The following is a 21954-nucleotide window of genomic DNA, read 5'->3' on the forward strand; positions in this document are numbered from 1 at the left end:
TTAAGTCCTGCTAAGATTTGTTTTCCAAAAATGTAGCAGCTTGCATTTATCTAAATTAAACTCCATCTGCCACTTCTCAGCCCTTTGGCCCACCTGGTCAAGATCCCATTGTAATCTGAGATAACCTTCTTCACTGTCCATGACATCTCCAATTTTGGTGTCATCTGCAAATTTACTAAATCTACCTCTCACTCTCAAATCCAAAACATTTATATAAATGATGGAAAGTAGTGGACCTCGCACCAATCCATGTGGCACACCACTGGTCACAGGCCTCCAGTCTGAAAAACGAACTTCTTCCACCACCCTCTGTCTTCTACCTTTGAGCCAGTTCTGTATCCAAATGGCTAGTTCTCCCAGTATTCCATGAGCTCTAATCTTGCTAAACAGTCTCCCATGGGGAACCTTGTCAAACGCTTTACTGAAGTCCTTATAGATCATTTCTATCACCCTGCCCTATCAATCCTCTATGTCACTTCTTCAAAAAACTTAATCAAGTTTGTGAGACATGATTTCCCATGCATAAACATGTTGACTATCCCTAATCAGTCCTTGCCTTTCCAAATACATGTACATCCTGTCCCTCTGGATTCCCTCCAACAACTTGCCCACCACCGATGTCAGGCTCCAGTCTATAGTTCCCTGGCTTGTTTTTAGCACCTTTCTTAAATAGTGGTAACATGTTAGCCAGCCTCCAGTCTTCTGGCACCTCATCTATGACTACCATTGATACAAGTGTCTCAGCAAGGGGCCCAATAGTCACTTCCCTAGCTTCCCACAGAAGTTTAGGGTACACCTGATCAGGTGCTGGGGATTTATCCACTTGTATGCATTTCAAGACATCCAGTACTTTCTCCTCTGAAATCTGGACAATTTTCAAGATGTCACCATCTATTTCCCTACATTTTATGCCTTCATGGTCATAGAATCATGGTGGCATACAGCACGGATACAGGCCCTTCAGCCCAAAGTGTTCCATGCCGACAAAATGTCCATCCACTCTAACTCCATTTCCCTGCCCTTGCCCCTTATCCTTCTAAACCTTTCCTATCCATGTTTTTGTACAAATGCCTTCTGAATGTTATTAATGTACATGTCTCAATCACACCACTGGCTGCTACTTCCATATGCATACCACCCTCTTTGTAAAAAAGTTGCCCCTCAGGTTTCATTTTATTTTTTCTCCTCTAACCTGATGCCCTCTAGTCCTTGATTCCCAACACTGGGAAAAAGACTGAGTACATTCACCCCATCCATGCTTCTCATGAACTTATACATTTCTATACGATTTCCCTTCAGTCTCTTACTCCCTAAAGAAAAATATTCTAGCTTGAAAGACTCTCCTTATAACTCAGACCTTTGAATCTTGGCAGCACCCTTGTAAATTCCTTTTCTACTCTTTCCCGTCGAACATCTTTCCTATAGCAAAGTGAACAAAACCGAACACAATACTCCAAGTGCAGTCTCACCAATGTCCCGTACAACTGCAACATAACTCTCCGACTTAGATATTCAATGCCCTGACTGCTAAAGGCCAGTGTGCCCAAAGCCTGCTTCATTGCCCTGTCTACCTGTGACTCCACTTTCAGAGAACCGTGCACCTGAGCTCCAAGGTCCTCTGTTCCACAACACTCCTTAAGGCTCGAACATTCACCACGAAACTCCTACCTGGATTTGACATTCCAAAATGCAACACCTCACATTTAGAACATAGAACATAGAACAGTACAGTGCAGAACAGGCCCTTCGGCCCTTGATGTTGTGTCGACCTGTGAACTCACCTAAACCCAATCCCCCGACACTATTCCATCATCATCCATGTGCTTTTCCAAGGATCGTTTAAATCTCCTTAATATGGCTGAGTTAACTACATTGGCAGGCAGGACATTCCACACCTTTACCACTACCAGTGTAAAGACTTTCATAATCTACCCTATCTAATCATCTGATCATCTTGTCTGTATCTATCAAATCCCCTCTTAGCCTTCTTCTTTCCAATGAGAACAGACCCAAGTCTCTCAGCCTTTCCTCATAAGACCTTCCCTCCAGACCAGGCAACTTCCTGGTAAATCTCCTCTGCACTTTTCCAATACTTCTACATCCTTCCTGTAATGGGCCAACCAGAACTGTACATAATATTCCAAGTACGGCCACACTAGCGTTTTGTATAGTTGCAGCATGACATTACAGTTCCAGAACTCAATCCCTCTACCAATAAAACCTAACACACCAATGCCTTCTTAACAGCACAAGCAACCTGGGTGGCAACCTTCAGGGATCTATGCACATGGACTCCAAGATCCCTCTGCACATCCACACTACCAAGAATCTTTCCATTGACCCAGTGTTCTGCCTTCGTGTTATTCTTCCCAAAGTGAATCACCTTACATTTATCTGCATTGAACTCAATTTGGCACCTCTCAGCCCAATTCTGCAGTTTATCCAAGTCCCCCTGCAATCTGCAACATTCTTCCACACTGTCCACCACTCCATCAACTTTAGTGTCATCTGCAAACTTACTAACCCATTCATCTATGCCTGCATCTAACTCATTTGTAAAAATGACAAACAACAATAGTCCCAAAGAGATCCTTGTGGCACACCACTAGTAACCGGGCTTCAGGCTGAATATTTTCCATCAACCACCACTTGCTGCCATCTTACAGAAAGCCAGTTTCTAAATGACCCTCAATCCCATGCCTCCGCATTTTCTCCAACAGCCTTCCATGTGGAACCTTATCAAAGGCTTTACTGAAGCTCATGTACATCATGTCAACTGCCCTAACCTCATCCACATGCTTGGTCACTTCCTCAAAAAACTCAAAGAGGTTTGTGAGACATGACCTGCCCTTGAAACCATGCTGACTATCTACAATCAAATTGTTGCTTGCTAGATGATGATAAATCCTTTCTTATAATCCTTCCCAAAACTTTTCCTACAACAGATATAATTATCTGGGTCATCTCTACTAGCTTCCTTGAAAAAGAGCACAATATTTGCAATCCTCCAATCCTTTGGTACTAAACCTGTAGACAATGAAGACTCAAAGATCAAAGCCAAAGGCTCAAACACCACCTCCCTTGCTTCCCAGAATATCCTCGGATAAATCCCATCTGGCCCAGGGAACTTGTCTACTTTTGCTCCTTCTAGAATTGATAACAACTCTTCCTTACTAACCTCAATCCTTTCTAGTCTAATATCTTATATCTCATTCTCCTCCTCTACAATATTCTTCTTTTACTGAGTGAAAACTGATGAGAATTATTCATTTAGCACCTCACCGATCTCCACAGGGTCCACAACCAACTTCCCACTTCTGCCTTTGACTGGCCATATTCCTACCCTAGATGAAAATGTGTTGCTGGTTAAAGCACAGCAGGTTAGGCAGCATCCAAGGAATAGGAAATTTGACGTTTTGGGCATAAGCCCTTCATCAGGAATGAAGGGAAGCCGATAAAAGAGGGGGAAGTGTGGCCTTGTTAGTCAAGGATAGTATAATTTTACCCATATTCCTACCCTAGTCATTTTTTTATTCCTCACATTACTATAGAAAGCTTTAGGGGTCTCCTTTATTCTACCTGCTAAAGACTGCTCATGTCCTCACTTTGCTCTCCTTAACTCTCTCTTTAAATCCTCCCTAGCTAATCTGTAACTCTCCATCGCCTCATCTGAACCATCTTGTCTCATCGTCACATAGGCCTCCTTCTTCCGCTTAACAAGAGATGCAATTTCTATGGTAAATCACAGTTCCCTTGCCTTATCACTTCCTCCCTGACTGACAGGGACATACCTATCAAGGACATGCAATATCTGTTCCTTAAACCAGCTCCACATTTCGATTGTCCTCATCCCCTGCATTTTGCTACCCCATTCTATGCATCCCAAGTCTCGCCTAATCGTATTATAATTGCCCTTGCTCCATTGATTACTCTTGCCCTGTGGCATGTACCTATCCCTTTCCATTGCTAAACTAAATGTAACTGAATTATGATCACTCTGTCCAAAGTGCTCACCTACCACTAAATCAAACGCCTGGCCTGGTTCATTACCAAGTACCAGATCCAGTGTGGCCTCCCCTCTTTTCTGCACTTCAACATACTGTGTCAGGAAACCCTCCTGCACACATGGGACAAAAACTGATCCATCCAATGTACTAGAATTATAGCATTTCCAGTCAATGTTGGGGAAGTTAAAGTCCCCCATAATGATTGCCCTGTTCCTTTCACTCCTATCCAGAATCGTTTTACTTATCCTCTCCTCCACAAGCATAGAACTCTGCAGAGGTCTATAAAAAAACTGCCAGCAGTGTGACCTCTCCTCTCCTGTTTCTAACCTCAGCCCATATGACCTCAGTTGATGACTCCTCATCAAATGTTCTTTCAGCCACCATTATACTATCCTTGACTAACAAGGCCACACTTCCCCCTCTTTTATCGGCTTCCCTATTCTTAATGAAAGATCTAAACCCTGGGATCTGCAACATCAATTTGTGACCCTTCTCTATTCATGTCTCTGAAATGGCCACAACATCGAAGTCCCAGGTACCTATCCATGCTACAAGCTCACCTACCTTATTTCAGATACTTCTAGCGTTTAAGTAGTTACACTTCAAACCAGCTTGCTGTCTGCCAGCCCATTCCTGTGACCATGAAATCCTGTCCATGCCCTCCCTACTCTGATCCTCCTGTGCACTGGAACTATACCTCAGGTTCCCATCCCCCTACTGAGCTAGTTTAAACCACCTGAATAGCACCAGCAAATTTCCCATCCAGGATATTAGTACCCTTCTGGTTCAAGTGAAGACAGTCCTGTTTGTAGAGGTCCCACCTTCCCGAGAACGAGCCCCAATTATCTATGCGCCTGAAACCCTTTCTCCTGCACCATCCCTGCAGCCACGTGTTCAGCTGATGTCTCTCCTTATTCCTTGCCTCTCTATCATGTGGCACAGGCAACAAACCAGAGATAACAATTTTGTTTGTTTTAGCTCTCATCTTTCACCCTAGCTCCCTGAAATCCTGCCTTAAATCCCTATCCCTCTGTCTACCTATGTCATTGGGACCTATGTGGACCTTGCATGTCCTTTTCCACAGTAAATACTGATGCAAAATACTCATTTAGTATCTTCCCCCCATCTCCTGAGGCTCCTCAGAAAGGCTGCTTTGCTGATCTTTGAGGAGCCCTATTCTCACCTAGTTACCCTTTTGTCCTCAATGTATTTGTAAAAACCCTTTGGATTCTCTTTAATTCTGTTTGCCAACGTTATCTCATGTCCCCTTTTTGCCCTCCTGATTTCCCTCTTAAGTAAACCTCTACTGTCTTTATACTCTTTTTAAGTATTACTTGATCTATCCTGTCTATACCTGTCATATTCTTCCTTCTTTTTCTTAACCAAACACTCAATTTCTTTATTCATCCAGCATCCCCTACACCTACCAGTCTTTACTTTCACCCTAACAGGAATAGTGCCAGAAGACTGGAGGATAGCAAATGTTCACCTATTCAAGACGGGGAGTAGAGACAACCCTGGTAAATATAGACCAGTGAGCCTTACTTCAGTTGTTGGTAAAGTGTTGGAAAAGGCTATAAGAGATAGGATTTATAATCATCTAGAAAAGAATAATTTGATTAGGGATAGTCAGCACGGTTTTGTGAAGGGTAGGTTGTGCCTCACAAACCTTATTGAGTTCTTTGAGAAGGTGACCAAACAGGTAGATGAGAGTAAACAGGTTGATGTGGTGCATATGGATTTCAGCAAAGCGTTTGATAAGGTTCCCCACAGTAGGCTATTGTGGAGGAATGGGATTGTGGGAGATAAAGCAGTTTGGATCAGTAATTGGCTTGCTGAAAGAAGACAGAGGGTGGAAGTTGATGGGAATTGTTCATTCTGGAGTCCAGTTACTAGTGTTGTACCGCAAGGGTCGGTGTTGGGTCTATTGCTGTTCATCATTTTTATATGATGAGGGTGTAGAAGGGTGGGTTAGTAAATTCGCAGATGACACTAAGGTTGGTGGAGTTGTGGATAGCAACGAAGGATGTTATAGGTTACAGAGAGACATAGATAAGCTGCAGAGCTTGGCTGAGAGGGTGGCAAATGGAGCTTAATGCAGCAAGTGTGAGGTGATTCACTTTGGTCGGAGTAACCGGAATGCAAAGTACAGGGCTAATGGTAAGATTCTTGGTAGTGTAGATGAGCAGAGAGATTTTGGTGTCCATGTACACAGATCCTTGAAAGTTGCCACCCAGGTTGACAGGGTTGTTAAGAAGGCATACAGTGTTTTAGCTTTTATTAATAGAGGGATGGAGTTCCGGAACCATGAGGTTATGCTACAGCTGTACAACACTCTGGTGGTGGACTATTGTGTACAATTCTGGTCACCACATTATAAGAAGGATGTGGAAGCTTTGGAAAGGGTACAGAGGACATTTACTTGGATGTTGCCTGGTATGGAGGGGAGGTCTTATGAGGAAAGGCTGAGGGACTTGAGGTTGTTTTCGTTGGAGAGAAGAAGGTTGAGAGGTGACTTAATAGAGTCATATAAGATAATCAGAGGATTAGATAGGGTGGACAGGGAGAGCTTTTTTCCAAGTATGGTGATTGCGAGCACAAGGCGGCATAGTTTTAAATTGAAGGGTGATAGATATAGGACAGATGTCAAAGATAGTTTCTTTACTCAGAGAGTAGTAAGGGTATGGAATGCTTTGCCTGCAACGGTAGTAGATTCGCCAAAGTTAAGTGCATTTAAGTCGTCATTGGACAAGCATACGGATGTACATGGAATAGTGTAGGTTAGATGGGCTTCAGATTGGTATGACTGGTTGGCGCAACATTGAGGGGCGAAGGGCCTGTACTGTGCTGTAATGTTCTATGTTCTATACTGTCTCTGGACTTTTGTTATCTCATTTCTGAAGGCTTCCCATTTTCCAGCCATCCCTTTACCTGCAAACATTTGCCCCCAGTCAGCCTTTATCCAATTTAGAACTGCAACTTTTAGATCTGGTCTATCCTTTTCCATCACAATTTTAAAACTAATAGAATTATGGTCGCTGGCCTCAAAGTGCTCCCCCACTGACACCTCAGTCACCTGCCCTGCATTATTTCCCAAGTTTTGCACATTCTCTAGTAGGTACATCCACATATTGGATCAGAAAATTTCATTGACATTTGCACTATGCCACTATATCATGGCAATCTAGATGTGCCATTGGTGTCCGTATTTGTGCACATTGAAATCATGATTTTAGCAACTCAGGCAGTTGAGTCCAGTTTCAATGATGCCATTTACAGCCAAGAAGATGGTGAAGCTATGCAATTCCCTCTAGCCTAACTCTTGCTAATATCTTTGAAATGTAACTTTGATTGATGGGCCACTAACCTCCTACCCCATGGATACATCCAATATATAAAAGACATATTTGTGAAATTTGAAGCTACAGTGTCATTAAATAATTTTTAATACAGCTTAATAAACTCCAAAACAAGCAAAGAGGATGCTGGAGAAGCCCAACAGGTTTGGCAACATCTGTGGAGAGAGAAACAGAGTCAACACTTTGAGTCAGGAATGACTCTTTGTAACGAGTCTTCTGAGAAGAGACAAAATGTAAACACAATTTCTCTTTACAGATGGAACAAGACCTGCTGAGTTTCTCCAAACTTCTCTCCATTTGTTTCGGATTTACAGAATACACAGTATTTTTCTTTTAATAAATTCTATTCTACACTTTAATTTGACACTGATGTCAGTAGTTGGAGAGGATCCTGAGGGACAAGATGTACGTGTATTTGAAAAAGCAAGGACTAGTTAGGGATAGTCAACTTGGTTTTATGCATGGGAAATCATGTCTCACAAATTTGATTGAGTTTTTTGAAGAAGTATCAAGGAGGATTGATGAAGGTAGAGCAGTAGAGGTGATCTATATGGACTTCAGTAAGGCATTCAACAAGGTTCCCCATGGGAGACTGAAGAGCAAGGTTAGATTTCATGGATTTCAGGGAGAAATTGTCATTTGGATGCAGAACTGACTCAAAGGTAGAAGACAGAGGGTGGTGGTGGAGGGTTGTCTTTCAGACCGGAGGCCTGTGACCAGCAGAATGCCACAAGTATTGGTGCTGGGTCCACTACCTTTCAACATTTATATAAATGATTTGGATGTGAGCATAAGAGGTATAGTTAGTAAGTTTGCTGATGACATTAAAATTGGAGATGTAGTTGACATCGAAGAAGACTACCTCAGATTACAACGGGATCTTGATCAGATGGGGTACTGGGCTGAGAGGTGGCAGACGAAGTTTAATTTCGATAAATGCGAGGGGCTGCATTTTGGGAAAGCAAGTCTTAGTAGGACTTACACACTTAATGGTAAGGTCCTGGGGAGTGTTGCTGAACAAAGAGACCTTGGAGTGCAGACTCATAGCTCCTTGAAAGTGGAGTCACAGTTAGATAGGATAGTGAAGAAGGTGTTTGGCATGCTCTCCTTTATTGGTCAGAGTATTGAGCATAGGAGTTGGGAGGTTACATTGCAGCTGACAGGACATTGGCTAAGCTACTGTTGGAATATTGCGTGCAATTCTGGTCTCCTTCCTATTGGAAAGATGCTGTGAAACTTGAAAGGATTCAGAAAAGATTTAGATTAGATTACTTACAGTGTGGAAACAGGCCCTTCGGCCCAACAAGTCCACACTGACCCGCCGAAGCGCAACCCACCCAGACCCCTACCTTTACCCCTTCACCTAACACTACGGGCAATTTAGCATGGCCAATTCACCTAACCTGCACATTTTTGGACTGTGGGAGGAAACCGGAGCACCCGGAGGAAACCCACGCAGACACGGAGAGAATGTGCAAACTCCACACAGACAGTCGCCTGAGTCGGGAATTGAACCCAGGTCTCTGGCGCTGTGAGGCAGCAGTGCTAACCACTGTGCCACCATGCCGCCCACATTTACAAGGATGTTGCCAGGGTTGGCGGTTATGTGCTATGGGGAGAGGTTGAATAGGCTGGGGCTGTTTTCTCTGGAGCGTCGGTGGCTACCAGAGGAAGTGGTGGAGGCTGGTACAATTGCAACACTTAAAAAGGCATCTGGATGGGTCTATGAATTGGAAGGGTTTGGAAGGATATGAGACGGGTGCTGGCAGATGAGACTAGTTTGGGTTGGGATATCTGGTTGGCATGGACAAGGTGGACTGACGGGTTTGCTTCCTTGCTGTACATCTCTGTGACTCTGAAAATGAGCAATCAAATGTCTTTGACATATCAGTTGAAGAATCTGTCAATGTGCTTTCCGTTATGATCTATAAAATGCCTTGATTCACTTGTCAATATACGTTTGGGTTTCTGACAGTTCCAGACACCGCAAGTTAACCCTCTTTCGCAAAATTATGAATAGGGTTCTGCTCATTCTGTCAGCTTGATGCTGCAATACGACCTACTGAAATTATGCTGCATACTGATGGCTAGCATGCTGTATGCTAATGAAAACTAATGAAAGTACTTTTGTCTACTATTTTTGACCCTGAATGGTGCACAATAGAGGAAGGTATCTCAAAAATTTGATCAATTGGTAGAGTCATTGTCCCATGCTTTCACAAGTGGCTTTTTCACTAACATGATGCTGTTATCAATCCAAAATTGACATTTGGACGATTGTACAAATGAGTGATGTGATATGAATTTCAGTGCTGGTGAGATGTATGGAGGTTGCATATCCCAATAACTGGTGCAGCATATCAAACAATATGTCTGTTTTGACTATTCATAGTGAGTAGCAGGCTGATTGTACTCAAGCAATATGTACTTGCATACCTCAGAAAAATATGTTCATGACAAGTTGTGATTGTGAAATTGAAAACTGAAAGGGGAAAATCACTTAAAATAATAGCTTAAATAATCTCATATCTGACTGTATTTGGAGGAAGTAATTCAGAGAAGGAAAAATAGCTGAATTAATTCAGTTTATTAAGGTTGCACGAAGTCAGATGTATTAACAGAACAAATAAGGCAAAACAAGGAGAAAGGATTAAAGTAAATGCTCATGGCCCACAGTTATAAAAGAATCACACAGGACAGTGAAATGATAACATTCCGTATAAACAATGGTAGACTCAGAGAAAATGATTTCTTTCCCATGAATACTGTAGTGATTGGAATGAGGACCAGGTGGATCTCATTGAATATGAGATCCCTGATTGGGGTTATTACCCTGGGCTAATCAGAGACCCCTGGCTGACAGATATAAACACGAGGTCAGAGACTCTCCTCAGTCTAGGGACTATCTCTGAGCTAGTCAGAGTCTATATTCTGTGCATCTGTAAATAAAAGGTGACTTGGTGATGGGAACCTACCTCCATGGAGTTATTTCAGAGGTGACAAGAAAAAACAATATGCTGCTGGAGAAAATGTGCTTGCAACAATTGACTTCGAGGTGGGATAAGCATTTCTGGCATCACGCTTTTATTTGGGAAGCTTGACTTGTTTGATACTACCATTAGAGACTGGGCCCATTATTTCCTCCGGGCTAATGACATTGGGACAGATAAAATGTAACAAATAATTCTCCTGACTGCTGTGGATCTGTGGCTCTTTTGGTTATTAGGAACCTCACTTTCACTGAGGCATGAGATACTAAAAACTTTCAAGAGTTGGCGGATTTGGCTAAGGAATATCTTGTGACCCTGAATGTCTTCTAATTCTGAGATGCTAGTGGTCTTATTTAGCAGTTCAAGAAGTGGGGGAATCAGTATTGAGATTTTTGACGAGGTTAAGAAAACTGACAGAGGCATGTGATTTTGTGTAAATCCTGAATGACAGATCATTTAGGACATGGGATTAACAATGTAACCGTGCCAAAGTGCCTACTGGCAGAAGCCCAACTGGACCTCAAACAGGCATGATGACTTGCTTTATCATTAGAAACATTCGGCAAATGGGACGTGTGAACTCCAGGGTATCCCAACGGAAATGGACACCCTCACCTATCTGACTGAGCTTTGATAATACCACTTGAATGTGGGCAACTGCACAGCCTCACATAGGACATCTCTGAAGTAGAGGGACTCTAGGTCAACCCCAAGCAAAACTTCAAAACAAAGCGAAATGGTTGAAAATTTCTTCAGGATCCAGGCTGGCAACTCATTGTAGTTGCTGCTAATATGTGGACTTGAGACAGTAAGGAGGCCTACGAGGCCTGACTTGAGTAAGAGAACTCATAGGCTAGTATCCAGGATGTGGCTTGCAATAGTTAAATGAGTAACATTCAAATCGGAACCAATCGAAATAATATCTGGTTAAATAGTCCCCTGGTTCTAATGGAGGTCGATAATGGCGCAGATGTGTCAGTGATTGCAGAACCAGACTTTAATAAGATCTGCTCTGGACTTCACCCCTTACATTGTGCAAGACCACGGCTAGACTGAGAACCAATACTGGCTCCAGATTAAGGGTACGACCTTGGTTCCGGTCTCCTATTAAGAGATTTTAGTGCAGTTACTACTGATTGTATTAAAAGGCTTGGACCTAAGCTTGGTGGGGTGGAATTTGATGAGAAAGGTTCACCTTGATTGGCTCAACATTTTTCAATTAGAAAATAGCTGTCTGAGTGAAGTCCTAAGTAAATACCTAAAAGTCTTTCAGGAAGGTTTAGGGGCTATCAAAGGAGCTAAGGCCATCTTATGTGTTGACCAGGAAGTAATTCCCGATTCTGCAAGGTCCACCTTGCCATTTGCCTTACATGCTAAAGTAGAAGCAGAAATCAGGAAGCTGGAAAGGGAAGGAATCATCAAACTGGTACAGTCTGCAGAATGGGCACCATCAGTTGTGCCAATAATGAAGCCTAATGGGTCAGCGTACCTTTGTGGGGTTTTCCAGCTGGATAAATATCTGATAAATAAATGATTTGTATGCAAAACTGGCAGGGGATTGTCCTTCACAAAGCTGGTCATGAACCATGGGGACTAGTAATTGTGACTAGATGAGGAGTCTCAGAAGTATGCCACAACTAATTCACATGATGGTTTATACCAATATTCAAAAGTGAAACTTGGAATTTCATCAGTCTGCACCATTTTTCAGCAGATGATGGAAAACTCTATAAAACTCTATTTTATAAAACTCTACTCCAGGTTGCCATTTATCTGAATGACATACTAACAAACAGGAAGATCAATGAAGAACACTTGAAGATCTTGGAATAGTGCTTAAATGTTTCTCCTGTGTGTCTGATGTCTTATGAGGGAAAAATGTGTATTCCAGGCACCTCAAGTGGCCTGCTTGGACTACAGAGTTGTAAAGACTGGGGTATACCCGTTGGAAGATAAAGTGAGGGTGCTCAAGGGGGCCCTCACTCACACATCTGTACCAGAGCTTAAATCTTTCCCTGGGTGGGTGAATTATTGCAGATAATTCATATGTCACCTGGCCTGCATCTTGACAGCCTTAGACTAATGCTTGAAAAGGTTCAGCATTGGAAATTGTCATATAGCCAAGAGGAAGTGGTGAAGGCTGGTACAATTACAACATTTGAAAGGCATCTGGATGGGTACATATTTAGGGAGGGCTTAAAGGGATATAGGCCAAGTGCTGGCAAATGGGACTAGGTTAATTTAGGATTTCTGATTGGCATGGCCGAGTTGGACCAAAGTTCTCTTTCCATACTGTACACCTCTATGACTCTAAGTAGTCTTGAGGGAAGTGAAGAAGCAGCTATCGTCATCTAAGATGTTGGCCCACGATGATCCCAAGCGACATGTCGTACTGACATACGATGCCACTCCATATGGTATTGTGGTAGTGAAGACTCACCAGTGGCCCAACAGAGAGGAATGCCTGATAATGTGTGCTTCCTGACTATGGCTGTCTCTGAATGCAAATATGACCAGATAGAGAAGGACAGTTTGGTGGTCATCTTTGGTGTCAGAAAGTTCCATGAATATCTCTATAGATGTAAATTAGTAATAGTAACTGATCAGAAACCTCTGTTAGGTCTGTTTAATGAAGACAAGGCCGTGCAACCTATAGTTTCTGATTGAATTCAGCATTGGATTCTTATTCTGAGTGTGTACAATTACAAGTTGGAACACTGTCTGGGTGGTCAAATGGCAACTGAGTATGTCTTAAGCCACTTCCCACTGGTAGATATACCACTGATGGCGGCACTCACTGGAAGTGTCCATTCTGGTTTTAAACCTCCTGCATACCCTTCCAGTCACTGCTGACAATATCTGACTGTGGACACAAAAAGATCCCATCCTGACAAAACAAAAAAGTTGGTGGTGATGCAAGAAGCAAAAGGGTCATCACAATCAGAATTGAAAATAAAGGCAACTAAAGAGGAATGAGGGAGGAGCTGGGTAGAATTGACTGGGAGAGGAGCCTAGTGGGAAAGACAGTGGAACAGCAATGACAGGAGTTTCTTGGAGTAATTCAGAGATTCATCCCAAGGAGAAAGAAGATGGTACAGGGAGGATGAGGCAACAATGGCTGATAAAGGAAGTCCTCGATAGCATTAAAGTAAAAGAGAAAGCCTGTAATCTGGCGAAGGACGGGGGGAACCAGAGGATTGGGAAGCTTACAAAGACCAACATAGGGTTACACCCCAGAGTTCTAAGGAAGATAGCTGAAGAGATAGTGGAGGTGTTAGTGGTGATCTTTCAGGAATTGCTAGAATGAGGGAAGGCCCCAGAAAGCTAGAAAATTGCTAACGTGATAACTGTTTAAAAAGAGAGCATGGCAGAAAACTGAAAATTACACACCGATTAGCCGAATTTCGGTCGTGGGTAAGATTTCTGAATACTTGGAAGTGTATGGTAAAATAGTGCAAAGTCAGCATGGTTTCATCATGGGGAAGTCATGCCTGATTAATCTGCTAGCATCCTTCGAGGAAGTAACAAGCAGGTTAGACCAAGGAGAACCAACAGGTGTTATCTATCTGGACTTCAAGAAAACCTTTGACAAGGTGCCACACACGCTTGAGTATCATACATGAGTAAGATAAGGGTCCATAGTGATAGAGGCAAGGTGATAACATAGATAGAGGCTTGGCTGTCTGGCAGAAAGCAGAAAGTGGGGATGAAAAGTTCCTTCTCAGGATGGTAGCCGGTGCTAAGTGGTGTTCCACAAGGCTCAGTGTTGGAACTGCAAGTTTTTACTTTATACATTAACAATCTAGATGAAAGAACTGAGAGCATTCTGGCTAAACTTGCAGATGATATAAAGACAGGCAGAGGGACAGGTATCATTGAGGAGGTAGGGAAGCTGCAGGAGGATTTGCACAGGTTAGGAGAGTGGGGAAAGAAGTGGCAGATGGAGTACAACTGGGAAAGTGTGAAGTCATGCATTTTGGCAGGAAGAATAGATGCACGGAATATTTTCTAAATGGGGAGAAAATTCAGAAATCTGAATTGCAAAGAGACTTGGGAGTTCTCGTCCAGAATTCTCTCAAGGTAGACTTGCAGGTTGAGTCAATAAGTAGGAAGGCAAATGCAATGATGGCATTAATTTTAAAAGGACTTGAATATAAAAGCAGAGATATACTTCTGAGGCTCTATCAGGCTCTGGTCAGACGACATTTGGAGTATTGTGTCCAGTTTTAGGCTCCACTGGGGACTGTGTACAGTGGAGTTCATGAGAATTGTCCCAGGAATGAATGGCTTAACATATGAGGAACGTTTGAGGATTTTGGGTCTATACTCAATGGAGTTTAGAAAGAAAGGGGGGATCCACTTTAAACATACAGAATACTGAATGGCCTGGATAAAGTAGATGTTGGGAACATGTTTCCATTCATAGAAGAGAATCGGACCTGAGGGCATAGCCTTAGAGTAGAGGGAAGACCTTGAACAAAGATATGGAGAAACTTCTTCAGCCAGAGAGTGGTGAATCTATGGAATTCATTACCACAGAAGGCTGTGGAGGCCAGGTCACTGAACATACTCAAGACTGAGATGGATATGTTCTTGAGTATCAAGGAGATCAAGGGTTACAGGAAGAATACTGGCTGAACTCCACCAAGGTCACCTGGGAGTTTCCAAAATGAAGAGGTTGGTGAGATATTATTCCTGTTGGCTAGGATTAGATGCCAACATAGCAAAAAAATTCTACCAGCAACTCCCTCATATTTGCAGGAATGGCCGGGCAAACGTTGGACTTGGTAACACGTTGACTCTGAGTTATTTCCTGAGCTCAGTGTTCTTGGTCATTGTGGATGACCATTCAAAATGGTTGGATATGCATAGAGTTCATTCGGCAAAGTCAGGAATGATGACCGAAAAGCTGCAAGCATCAGTTCCAACATACGGGCTCCAGGAAATACTGGTCACAATCAATGGGAAGTCATTTACCAGCAGGGAATTTGAGTATTCTCTAATGTTCAATGGCACTCGGCATGTTTGGACAGTTCTATACTATCCATTTTCCAATCGTCTGGCAGAAAGAGCAATCCAAACACTGAAGACAGACTTAAAGAAAAGCCTACAGCTCCACTCGATATCAAATTGTCCTCCCTCCTGTTTGATTAGAGGACCACTTCTCATGCATCTACAAGGATACCTCTAGCAGACTGCACTCCAATTAAACCTGATATTCCCAGATTTGGAGGAGGATGAAACAGCATCAGGAATGCCACTGCCAGCTACATGCCTCCTCTAAAGGAGAGAGACAGTTTACTTCAGGGGATGAAGTTTAGTTTTGAAACCATGGAACTAGTCTTGCATGGGTATGTAGCGAGTTTTAAGCAAAGCCAGATCCGTGACATACAAGGTTTGGCTGGGTGAGGCAGTCCTGAACAAACATATGGATCACATGAAAGCTGCTAACTCGCAAATGGGACAGGAACTTATCATACCTGGCTCCTCAAAACAGCCAGAAAGGCTGTCAGAAAGCATGAGTTATCCCTGTCTGTTTCACATTGAAGAAACCTCAGAGCCAATGTTACAGCCTTGATACCGTTACTGCCTAAAGAATAGGAGGAAACACTCCTCAGACTCTCTGAGCACAGGGGATGGGCTATAGTTCAGTAAACGCTACTCGTGTCTGAGTCAGAGGAATCTGACCTGAGACAAAAATGTCTCAGAGAAAGTTACAAGAAAAAGAACAAACCTACATCCCTGGACTTAAGTGGGGAGGGGTGCAATGATTCGACTGAGAGTCATGTGGCTCTCATCAAGTTATGAGATCCCTGATTGGGATGGTCAAACTGGGCCTGTCAGGGAGTCCTGGCTGACAGACAAACAGGAGGCTCTGAGATTCTCCTCATTCTAGAGACCAGCTTTGAACAAGCTAGTCAGAGTCTATGTACTGTGCACACGGAAGTAAAATGTGACTTGGCGAAGGGATAGCTGCTTCCTTGGAGTTATTTTAGATACACTGAGACATTGCCATATGTGGAGACTTTCATTATTTTATCTTTATTCCTATCATTTTGGCTTGGAGCTGTAGAGTGTGAGTGGAGAACTGAAGTTGACCTTTGTACTGTGAGCAGCCGCTTGCTTTAAAAAAAGAGGGGACAAATAAATTAATATTTGCTTATGTGGCCAAGTCTGGAAGTTATTTGCAGATGGATTCTTGTTCAAAGATGTCTAAAGATATTTCATCCCCAGAGATGTATTATGCTCAAACAGATAGCAGATGTTTAGATATTAACTAGGGCATCTCAGGAGGACCAGTGTCAACTAATCTACGAAAGAGAAACCAAAGTTTGAACTGGTTTGAGCTGCATGTTTTTGTCAGATGGATTGTGGCTGCTAAAGCAATGGGAAGGAGACTGATTGCTCTCTGGTTATTCTCCTATTATCACCTCATTGTAAGTTCAGTTATAAAAATCTTAGTACTTAAGAATTAAGTGAATATTCCTTGGAACCCACTGGAAGCTGTTTCGATTAACTGGTGTCCTCAGAAACTAAACAAGGTACAATTTTATGTGCTTGTGAAATTATAGATAATGGGGACTTCTTAAGTGAACTGATCAATTATATCCCTCTTTGTTTTTTGATTTATCCACTAACTGTGTCCAGTGGGGGCTAGAATCAAAGAAGATTAGGTAAAAAATATTGACATGAATTAGTTTATGTTGTTGTTTAACTATGCTCTGCTAAAGCTACTGTATTATTAATAAATTGTCTTTTTGTTCAGCTATAAACTTGGTGATTGGTATCAGTTATTGACAAAGTCTAGTTCGGAAGCATTGGAATAATTTTGAGAGTAATCAAATACATTAATTTTACTGTGTTTTTAATACAGGAAAAGGTAGATTGATTTGATTTGGCTGTCTGTCTCTGTGTCTTAACACATTACATTGGGGCAGTTATCAGATAGGATTTTCCAGTAAGTAAAGAATAGGTGTCCTTAAAGAATAAAGACATAGCAGTTGGCCATCAGTTTACCTCCTCTCCTTCCTATGGGACGATATTAATGTCCTATTCAAACATCAGAGATGGAGTTTGACCACGATTGGGTGAATAGAATCGCCTGTATTATATGTATTTGGTACACTCAAATAATGTAACATCCATTTAAAAAGTGTATGAAATCAAAGTATGCAACAACTCATGAAAATCCACTTTTCCCTGTGGAACATTTATATCAATTGCATATGTATGAGTAAACACTGGTGAAACTTCCAAGTGTTTCTACTTAGCTTTGTACTTCAAGGTAAATGAAGAAATTGCCTCTTACAGAAATAATTTATTAAATAGTCAAGAATGTGCAAAGAATTACACTGGAAATCCATTTAAAATCATTTGGTGGGCTTTCAGCATGATGCATTTACGAGTTCTAGAATGTACAATTTACATTAATGACTTAGGTGAAGGAAATGAAGGCTTGGTTGATAAATTCCCCGACAACACAAAGATGGGTCGAAAAACGTTATGAAGAAGACATAAAGGCTTTGCAGATAGGTATAGAAGGATGAATGGATTGGCAAAATCTGACAGATAGACTACAATGTGAGAAAATGTGAAGCCATTCACTTTGCAGGAAGAATGAAAAAAAGAAAGAAAAGCTTAAGTAGAGAATGACTGTGGAATTCTGAAGTGCTCCAGCGGATGAATCAAGAAATGTTAGTATGAAGATACACTAATCAAGAAAGCTAATGGCATGCCATCCTTTATTACAAGAGGAGTTGAACATAAAAGTCAGGATGTTATGCTTCAGTTAAACTGGGCATTGGTGAGACAAAAACTTGTGGGCAGTTTTGGTCTCTTTTGTTAATGAAGGATGTAAAGTGTTGAGGGAGTTTGAGGAGATTTACAAGGTTAATACCTGGAATGAGCAAGATATGTTATGAGGATAGGCTGAAGTTTAGAAGAATGAAGGGTGGCTGGATGGAAATGTGTGGGTCTTGAAAAATTGGATGTGGAAGGGATATTTTCTCTTGTGGTTGAGACCAGAGCTAAAAGTGATTACCCTTTTAGGATAGAGATGAGGAGGATTTTTTTAATGTGAGTTTAGAGTATTCTATCTCAGGTGTAGAATCTTGGTCATTGAATATTTTTAAGGCAGAAGTAGATTCATTCTCTTGTCTAACAAGAATCTAAGGTTATTGGGAATAGATGGGAATGTGGAATTTGAAACACAAGCAGCACAGTCATGATTGTATTGATTGGCAGAACATGTAAGAGCGTCTGAATGACTAGCTTTAGCTCCTCTTTTGTATGCACAAACGTCACCCTGCAACCCTACAAGAAACATGCCAAAACATATGGCAATTTTTACTTTAAAATGCTGAACTTTTATGAAGTTGCTCAGCAGAGGAATAAACCTTTGAACCATACCTTTTGAAGTGAGAAGATTCTGACAGTATATTCTGCTCGAACCTCTGTTTTAATGAGAGCAACACTTATGTCTCCATAACTCTCTGTGTCATCAGGCCAGTATTTGCAGCAGTTGACCTATGATATAGACAAAATACCAAATTTAATCTTTATAAAGCTCAAACTTGTTTGCAATTCAATGCTGTTAAATATGATTCATTTTACTGAATTTACACTCTGTTGATGAAGAGAAATTTACATACATGGGATGTATGACTCCATAGAAGTACTATTAAATCAGGGAATATAATAGTGTTTTTGACTGCAGACCATCGGACAACAGCTTCAGATTGGTTATCCTCTTTAAAAAAACACTGCTGAAGCTTTGCAGGGGCAGGTTTTCAAATTTAAGAAGATCTATTTGGATTTCAGTCATAAAGGCCAGTCTTTTGAAGTCCTCGGAGACTAATATCCAATCCAGGGATAAGAGGTATGCACAATGCTTGTTCCAGGTGAAAAATGAGGACTGCAGATGCTGGAGATTAGAGGCGAGACTGTGGTGCTGGAAAAGCACAGCAGGTCAGGCAGCATCCGAGGAGCCGGAGAGTCGACGTTTGGGCAAAAGCCCTTCATCAGGTCTGTTCCAGACCTAGAACTCCTATTCCTGATAAAGGGCTTTTGCCCGAAACGTCGATTTTCCTGCTGCTCGGATGATGCCTGAACTGCTGTACTTTTCCAGCACCACTGTAATCCAGAATCTGGTTTCCAGCATCTGCAGTCATTGTTTTTACCTAGAACTCTAAGACAATGCTCAAAGAAACTGCTGAAGACTGGTAGATCCTTCAGCAGGCATGGTAAGGGATAGGGCAATCACTGCCGAGAATAGAAGAAATCTTGAAATACTGTTGGAAGCCACTGCAAAGAGGATCAGGGGAGATGCTGGAGAACATTGAGAAAGGAAAAGATTCTGATAACAACATTTGAAAACCAAACTGCAGTGCCTTAATGAAGGAAAGTTTTGAGAATCTTATTTGTTTGGGAGACAGCAGAGAAGCTGAAAAATGTGTTGCTGGAAAAGCGCAGCAACACATTTTTCAGCTCTGATCTCCAACATCTGCAGTCCTCACTTTCTCCTAGACAGCAAAGAAGGTCTTTTTCCCAGAGTGCCACACCCTAGCCCATTTAGTGTTACATTCAATATAATTTGTCTGTATCGAGTTTTGACTTCATCTCCAAATAGACGAAGTTTCCTGTTGCTAATGTGCACTGCACAAATTTCCCCTCCTGTTAAAATAGTCTCAGTAGATGCCCTTGGGAGTTGACTCCAGGTGTGACTCCCACATTGACTGTAATCTAGTGTCACCTTCTGGGAAGGGAATGAACGCAAAGGTGGGGTAATGACAATGGAAGCCTTGATTGCAATGCTAACTAAGGTTAACTAGTCATCTGACACTTACTTAAAAATCTGTCACAAACAACCAGAAGGTAGTAACCAGTCCCTGGATCAGAAGCATATCTTAGTTTTACAATTTTTAAGGATGTTAAAGGAAAATATTGAGAGATGCTAAAAAGCACCTCACAAAAAAGAGACTTCATCAATGAAAGTTAAATTTTTGTAATATGTTGCTTGTATGGAAAATCATGGTTTCTGATTGGCTAATCTCCTGGTCCACGTTCTGGGCTATAATGTGGCCCTAATGTTTCAGAACATATGTTAAACTGATCATTTGAAATTGATGCGAATTGAAGTTATTTATGAAACCACTTGTTGTGTCACACATGTGATTTTTGGGAATTATTTCATGGAAAAATGTGACTTGGCTACTGAGTGACATTGGCCTATGCTTTAACAATAAGAAATGCACGTTTGCTCAGGTCTGACTTCAAACTGCCCACTTCATGAGCTCTAAGTCCTGTTTAAAGTTTGGGTACATTCGGACACAATGCAGATTCACCAAGAAGAAAAGTAAAATTGCTAATTAATTGGCATTTTGCATCAAAATACCTCCCAACCTCCACCTCCATCTGTGTACTGTCCAATATGGCCTCATATCTAGAGCTGATGCGAGACAGAATCTCACCAACAGTCATGACTAATTTCAAAGCACTGATGTCAAATAGACACACACACACACACACACACACACAATAAGACATAGGAGCAGAAATATCATGGCTGATGAGTTTCTCAACCTCATTCTCCTGCTTTCTCCCCATAACCCTTGATCATCATTACAATCAAGACGTGGCTTCCACAGTCTTCTGTGGCAGTGAATTCCATAGATTCACTATTCTCTGCATAAAGAAGTTTCTCCTTATTTCCTTATCCAGAGTTAAGGTCTTCCTTTTACTCTAAGTCTATGCCTAGGGTCCTATTCTCTCCTACCAATGGAAACATCTTCACAACATCCACTATGTCCAGGCCATTCAGTACTCTGTAAGTTTCAATTAGATGTCCGGTCATGCTTCTAAACTCCATCAAGTATAGACCCAAAGTCCTCAAACATTCCTCATATGTTACGCTGTTCATTCCTGGGACCATTCCTGTGAATCTTCTCTGAACACACTCCAGGGCCAGTACATCCTTCCTGAGATATGGAGCCTAAAACTGCGCACAATACTCCAAATGTAGCCTGACCAGAGCCTTATAGAGCCTTAGAAGTACTTCCCTGTTTTTATACTCAAGTCCACTCAAAATAAATGTCTTCGTTGCATTTGTCTTCTTAACTACTGACTCAACCTACAAGTTTACATTGTGATAGTCCTGGATTAGAGCTCCCAATTCCCTTTGTATGTCAGATCTATGAATTTTCTCCCCATTTAGAAAATATTCCATGTCTGTACTCTTTCTACCAAGGTATATGACCTCACACTTTCACACATTGTACTCCACCTGCCACTTCTTTGCCCACTCTCCTGACCTGTCCAAATCCTTCTGCAGCCTCCCTGCCTCCTCAATGCTCCCTGACCCTCTACATATCTTCGTATTATCTGCACACACATCTGCGCGCGCGCGCGCGCACACACTAGCAAATTGTTGGAGTGATAGAAAACTTGTAAAATTCTGCAGTCACCAGCTGGGTCAGTATTTATTTCCCATCCTCAAAAATGTTATAAGTCAATTACACTGCTGAGGGTCTGGAGTCATATGTAGACCAGACCAGTTAAGGATGGCAGTTACCTTCCCTAAACTGCATTCATGAACCAGGT

General features: G+C 41.9%; 1 protein-coding gene across 1 annotated transcript in view; it reads right to left on the minus strand.

The window, feature by feature from the left end:
* Positions 1–21954, minus strand: part of LOC132829823 (receptor-type tyrosine-protein phosphatase U-like) — a 492619-nt gene that overhangs the window by 41851 nt on the left and 428814 nt on the right. Inside the window, exon 21 of the mRNA XM_060847187.1 lies at positions 18753–18882. Within this exon, the coding sequence (XP_060703170.1) occupies positions 18753–18882 (130 nt within the window). The remainder of the gene's footprint in view (positions 1–18752; positions 18883–21954) is intronic.

The sequence above is a fragment of the Hemiscyllium ocellatum genome, chromosome 30, assembly GCF_020745735.1.
Source record: "Hemiscyllium ocellatum isolate sHemOce1 chromosome 30, sHemOce1.pat.X.cur, whole genome shotgun sequence".
In the NCBI taxonomy this organism is placed as follows: domain Eukaryota; kingdom Metazoa; phylum Chordata; class Chondrichthyes; order Orectolobiformes; family Hemiscylliidae; genus Hemiscyllium; species Hemiscyllium ocellatum.